The sequence below is a fragment of the Aethina tumida genome, chromosome 3 (assembly GCF_024364675.1).
Source record: "Aethina tumida isolate Nest 87 chromosome 3, icAetTumi1.1, whole genome shotgun sequence".
Classification (NCBI taxonomy): domain Eukaryota; kingdom Metazoa; phylum Arthropoda; class Insecta; order Coleoptera; family Nitidulidae; genus Aethina; species Aethina tumida.
Window position 1 is genome coordinate 25,926,701 of NC_065437.1, and position 6,699 is coordinate 25,933,399.

Consider the following 6,699-nt stretch of genomic DNA (forward strand, 5'->3'; position numbering starts at 1 on the left):
CTGCGTTAAATCGACATTAACAAATGATAAATAATAATTCACCATCATTTTGAGCTCCGTTTATCCGGTCTGTTCAAGTTACCTTGTTATGTGGAATAAGGTAAATAAGTTATGTCGTCATTACCGTTTTTAAATAATAACAAATCGCCCGTGGTGTTGTTTTTAACCACAATTATAATTTATTTTTTTTATTATATTTGAAGAACACTTTTATTTATAATTATATTTTTATTTATAACTCGAATTTAATTAATAATAGCTAAAAAGATAAACTGAATACATGGATACATCCATACTATTTTTATACCAACAAAGAAGAATCAACAGTCTACTAGGAATACAGGTACTAGGACTAAGGTACACAAACGAAACTGCATCCTAGGACAAGCAGACAAGTCTGCTGTAGCTGAACATGCACTGTTAGAAGGAAATTATAAGATAAAATTCGCAATTCGATAAGATACGCACTGAATATCACAAGAGAATGATTAGGGAAGCAATTGAAATCCATAAACACGGAAACAACTTCAACAGAAAAGAAAAAGCACCAAAATCGCTAAGCAAATAAGAACGACCAACGAACAGATCATCAATTTTCTAAGTCATTTAGATGTCAAAGTGGTATGAACCAATGCAGACCTTTCCAACAAACGTCGACAAATAAACCCACAACAACTATAGATATTAATATTAATGTTTGATGAATTTTTTACCGATGAAGGAAGGTAAATTGGTATTCGATCAGTTTTCTCCTTTATAAGGTCTTTTGGCCTATGAAATTATCATTCTTTTTTAGTTTTACCTCTAACAGCAAACGCCAACGTAATGACTGGTGTATGGAACGTCAACAGTGGGATCAGGAATGGAATCACATTGTGTTTAGAGATGAATTATGCTTTTGCTTGGGCATGTACGATAGTCATGTGTTAGTAAGAAAACGACGTGGAAAAAGAGGAGATAATGGCCGACCACACATTGCCAGGAATACATTAAACTTCCTGGAAGCCTCCCATGTGAATTTACTGTCTTGGCCACCTAGATCTTCAGATCTTCCCTTCATCGAAAATTTGTAGGATATGATGAGGTGACGTTTAAGGAATTTACAGCGCACATACCAAAGTTAAATTTGAGGGGCTGTGTTTATCTAGGAAAAAATTATTTAGAGTTACTTCTTTATTGGTCTTTTTTTACCTGTGAGTGTGTGATGTGATTTTTAATATTGTCATAGATTTTTTAATATTCAATATTTTTTATGAAATTTGATACGTTCCCATTTTTCAAGAATGAGAACATTAATGAAAGGAAGGAACATTTTTATATTTTTGTAAGTAATACAACATTTTATGTTTAATTTAATTTATTATAAAGTAGTAGTAAAAATCACGAATATTGAATAATAAATTTGCTCACTTCCTCAGTGTAGTTGTCAACATTTGTAAACAGAGTATACTGTTGAATATCACAACTGTCCTTAATTCTTGGTGCATTGCTCACAATTCCTTTCACATAATATTTTTCATCGCTTTGTTTGAAAACCAAAGCACCACCGCTATCACCTTGACATAAAGCCTTACCTAAAAATATTATAAAAATTTATGTATTAACATTATTAATTGTTTTTTATTATTACTTTTATTGTAATGGCCTGCACAGAATTTATCGTGTAAAAAGTATTGTCTAGCAAAATCTGTGGGTAATCTTGTCCTGCACTTTGCACTGTCTACATACGGAATGTCAATCTCTCGTAGTTCATCTGATGGTTGTCCACCAGGTTGGGTATAACCCCAACCTGTTACCTAAAGCAAATATAAAAATGATTCTTTTTTTAATTCGTTATTACTTACAATTCCGACTGTATCAGGTTCCAAAGTCAAAATTCTGGATTTATCAAGGCAAATTGGTAGAACGTGATTATTTATTGTGAATCGTGTCTGTGCTTGAATCAAAGCTATGTCACCAACCCAATGTTGCAGGCTGCCTCTATAACTGTCCGGATACCAAATTTTCGAAACCTGCACATATATAATTGAATAAAACTGTAGTTTATATATTGTTTCAACAGTATTTTACATTACTGATCTGCGCGAAAATATCATCAGGGTGGTCCAAAATCCGATAGTATTTTCCTACTGCAACCTTAAATTCTCTTTCATCACTGGTGAAAATTGTTTGATCGTGTGATTCAGTAACAACACAATGAGCAGCTGTAAAATATTGAACGCGAGACAGTTAGTTGTTCATGAACATCGTGTTTAAATTACCCGTTAATATAATTCTTTCATTTAACAACGATCCTCCACATATATTGACAAAAGATCCTGCAATATTTTTAAAAAGTGCCGCCTGCCAAGGATAGTCTCCCCTTACTGCTTTTTTACCTCCCGCCGAAAGTTCTATGGATTGTGCAGACTTTATGCCGCACACTAAAATTCATCATTACTTTCTGTTGGTTTCATTTATTAACTGACCTAACCTGGTGTACATTTAGGTGTATGACTCCAATAACCACCTGAACAATAACTCCAACTATCGGTGGCTGTATTTTCATAAAGGGGTTTACATGAAAAAGTTAATAGAGTACCCTCAATAGGTTTTTCACAATCCTTAGTTTTATCCTGATATGTGCATTTAACTGTCATAGATTTTGATGATGATATTGGTTTGCATAATTCTGAAAATTAAAATTGTAATAGTAATAAACAAATGAATAAATTCTAAAATGTACGTTTGCATTCCAGCGTTTCATCCCATTTTCCATTATAACAAGTGGAATACATTTTGTCGGAAGTCGATCCATAGCGATCTTCACATTTCAATGTTACTAAGGTCCCAGTGATAACTACTGTCAACGGTACATAAGTTCCAACAAGTAAATCGAGTTTTCCATTTTCTGGGTGATTTGGAAGAATACAATCGCCACTGAAAAATAAACAAAATAAATTGCTCTTGGAATAAAATGAATACTTACTTTTCTAATATTGGACTTTCCGTCGTTGTAGTTGGTTTAGATGTAGTAGGAGTAGGCGGAGGATTCCAAGAGGACGTCACAGTTACTGAACGTTGTGTTGTGGAACTACAAACTGTCTCTAACTCATCTGAGTTATCTGCACAATCTTTAACTCCATTACATTTATGTTGGGGATTAATGCAAGCACCGTAATTGCATCTACAAAAGTCTACCGAATAAGTGGTTAATTTAGCATAATATTTGAAATGTACCTAAACAAGAAGGGATGGCAAAATTGACTACTGCAATGAGGTGTCTCATCAGAATAGTCAGTGCAGTCCACTCGTCCGTTGCATTCATATTTGAAGTCTATGCATTCGTTGTTTTTACACTGAAACTGATCCTTTCTAGACAAATGTGCATTCTTTTCTTAAATGAATTGTAATCATTTACCTGCATTTTGGTTGAGACTCCTTTATACACTGCGGACCAGTTTCATCAGAATTATCCCTGCAGTCTTGTTTCTCATCACATACGAGATCTTTATTTATGCATGCACCATAGTCACAACGAAAAACAAATTCCGGACACCTGTAAAGTAGTGAAGTGAAGTAAAAAATCTTCAATGTGTATAAAATTGTTTCTTGTTACCAATTATTTTTGCAGCTTTCTGTCTCGTCACTGCCATCAGCGCAGTCGACAATCCCATTGCATTCTTTTGTAGCTTCCAAACATTTGTTATCGCTTTTGCATTTGAACCTGAAATTTTAAAAATACAGGGTGTTTCTAAAATTGAGGAAATTTGGAAGCAAGCTGGTTCAGATCCAATCCAATTACCAAGAAGAAATGCATAGCCTACTAGTTTATTTCCTAATGTGTGAGAGTTTTCTTGTATTAGAGTTTTTAATCAGCATAAATATTGTATATTCGTGTGCATATTAAGAACACCATTGCTGGTGGAAGTTGCCTGTTCAAAGAAAATTATTTTGCCATTGCCACTGGAAGCATTGTAAAAACTGCAATATTAACGCCAAATCTTCTTCTAAAAGAACCTTAGCTTGTATCTGTTGTACTTTTGCTGTTCTTCAAATCGAATACGATAAATTAGTTTGTTGGTTTATGTCAACTAAATCGAAGATTCTTTTTAAAATTACTTTCTTCAAATATTGCATTGCTGGTGAGCAATTGATGATCTTCCAAGCATATCCCAGGCATATTCTATGCAATTCAGATTAGTTGAAGACAACTCACAACTCTTTGTGATTTAGCCTTGTCGTGTCATGCTACAGTCACAGCTCCGTTTCCTATTTTAGAAAAATACCATCCATATCCCGTGAACGTAGATTAATTCTTTGACTTGGAGGTCTCCAGATTCGTACTGACCTTCTATCACTAAATACTCCAAATTTGCTTACATCTGTAAATTCCACTCTTCATGTTACAATTCTCTCTTTCCTGACACCAAGCTAATCTCCCTGAACCACTGGTAGGCCGAAGGGGTAGTCGCCTTATGGGTCCCCTGCATTGTAACAGAATTCCATTGCAGGAGATCATTTAACCGATTTAATATTATCTTTGGGTTTTTATGACGTTCAGTAGCCAAAATCAAGTTTTGTTTGAGAACTGTGCAGTTTCTTATGGGGTTCGCTCGTGCTCCTCTGATACTCTGCATTCCCGGACAGATGTAACTCTTGGTCGATTGTTTGTAGGCCGTTCTCGCATATGTCCAGTCTCTAGAAACCGTTGATAGAGTCTGCACACTACGGATTGGACAATATTAAATGCAATGGCCACATCCACTTGTCATGAGCCAGTCTGATAAATGACGTCTCTGCACGATTTTAAGAAAAGGCAGTGGAAATTGTTTGTTAATTCTTGAACAGAGTTAAAATCAAATTGAATATTTAAATATTGACTGAAATCCGTAATGCGTTTTTTCGACTTCGTTATTTTTCGTCTAGAGTTATATTGTTTTCATTTTTACGTATATATTAATCAACGTATAAAAATGTATATTTTGGTCGATGTCAATATGGTTAGTCCTTTGGTCAGTTTATGTTGAAAACGACTGTGATAATCAAAATTAATCAATAGCTTTTTTTTAATTGTTCAAGTCTACAAAAAGTTAAGTGGTAGGACCGAAGGTTATGGAAATAAAGTAGTCACAAAGAAATAGGTATAAATATTTAAAATGTAAACATTTCGCATATTTTTTTAGATAACCATATATAATCTTGTACGTATTATGTATACACTTCAGTACTTTTTTATTTTTTCTTTTAATATCTGTGTAAAAACTAAAACTCTTGGAAAAACCTGTTGTAAGTACAAGTATGACATCTCAATCAAGATAAAATTGTTAGAGCCTTTGCACTTCTCTCTCAAAAAGATCCATTGCAGAGGTACGTGGCAAACTTGCTCCAAACGTTCATAGATTGTGGAGTCTATGCAGAGAAATTTGTATCAGTCATGGGAGACCATATATTGCTCATCAGAGACTGACTACTCTGACTCGAGAAGTTCGACATTTGGGTCAGATGCACTTCAGATCAGTGAACTAGCACTTTATAACCACATGGACACATTTATTTACTCAAACCGTACATAATGACTTCATGAAGTCAATTTACCTTCAAGAGCATGAATTAACTAGAGCACACAAAAAAATTAGGAGAAACTTCGATAATGAACATATTAACTGAAATAAATAAGATCAAATGGCACATGATAAAGAGTCTATAGACGCCGAGGAGAACGATATTTGAATACAACTGTGGCTGAGAGAATGGAACAATGTACCCCAAGACTTGATCCGCCGGTTGATACAATTAACGCCTCAACGTTACGTCGCACTTCGAAGAAGTAGAGAAGGGTATACTCACTATTAAATATAGAAATTCTGTAAAATTTATTATTATTTTTGGATGGACCAATATCACTGTGAATAGTTCATAAGAAAATATCAATTTTTAAAATTAAAAATTGAGTGATTTATTTTTTGGACACCTGGTATACTCGCTTGAAATCTATATATATATATATATATATATATATATATATATATATATATATATATATATATATATATCACATTAAGGTTTGTTTTACTGTTAAAAGTATTTATTATATATTTATTTATTCCAGAATTCAGTAGTTCAAAAAAAAAACAATTGTCCCAGTATGCAACACGGATTACAGTTCGACCTTCATCCATTTTTATTACGTGTGATGATCGTGGCAAATAAAAACAATACGGATATTAAAAGTCTAGACAAGTATTTTTATATTATAATATTTTCACATTCTGTTTCAATAGATTTACTCACCCACAATCTAGTCTTTTAGTCCTTGTCAAATTTCTATATGAAAAGCTGGACACAACATTGCCTAAAATCACCACTTTAACTTTCTACCTTCCAAAACTACATCTCAATCAGTTTCAACTTACAAATGACTAGAAATGTAAATAATTGCTCTCCACGCATTGTGTAGATTTTTTCTTAACAATAAATATTTGTTGCTTAATCAACAACTGACACATGATTAACATAATCACAAACGAAGAGGTCGGGGATTACGACGGTCCACCGATAACCACAGAAATCTTGGGATTTCCGTTATTAACTAAATTTAAATTTCACTTAGCAAATAGCCAAATCCTGTGTCGACAATAATCGACCAATAATTGCATACTATACAAATTGTTTTATTGGCATACAACAATTAAATTACGTTACGTGTATAACATAAAC

The 6,699-nt window shown here is 33.5% G+C and overlaps 1 protein-coding gene across 3 annotated transcripts; it reads right to left on the reverse strand.

The window, feature by feature from the left end:
* Positions 1–1,339: 1,339 nt before the first annotated feature.
* On the reverse strand, positions 1,340–6,551 carry LOC109594439 (modular serine protease-like). Of its 3 annotated transcripts, none has more exons than XM_020009657.2 (13): positions 6,396–6,551; positions 6,274–6,334; positions 3,599–3,706; positions 3,401–3,538; positions 3,220–3,354; positions 2,969–3,166; positions 2,726–2,919; positions 2,474–2,671; positions 2,262–2,423; positions 2,071–2,204; positions 1,845–2,012; positions 1,631–1,796; positions 1,340–1,574 (listed from the first exon to the last, which is right to left on the reverse strand). In XM_020009657.2, the coding sequence occupies exons 1-13, from the start codon at positions 6,430–6,432 to the stop codon at positions 1,381–1,383; spliced, it is 1,893 nt and encodes a 630-aa protein (XP_019865216.2). In that variant the 5' UTR covers positions 6,433–6,551; the 3' UTR covers positions 1,340–1,380. The 3 variants fall into 3 exon arrangements, with proteins under 3 accessions (XP_019865216.2, XP_049821430.1, XP_049821429.1); XM_049965473.1 differs by having other exon boundaries at positions 3,220–3,338; positions 3,599–4,707; positions 6,396–6,466; XM_049965472.1 differs by having other exon boundaries at positions 3,220–3,350; positions 3,599–4,707; positions 6,396–6,466.
* Positions 6,552–6,699: the final 148 nt, after the last annotated feature.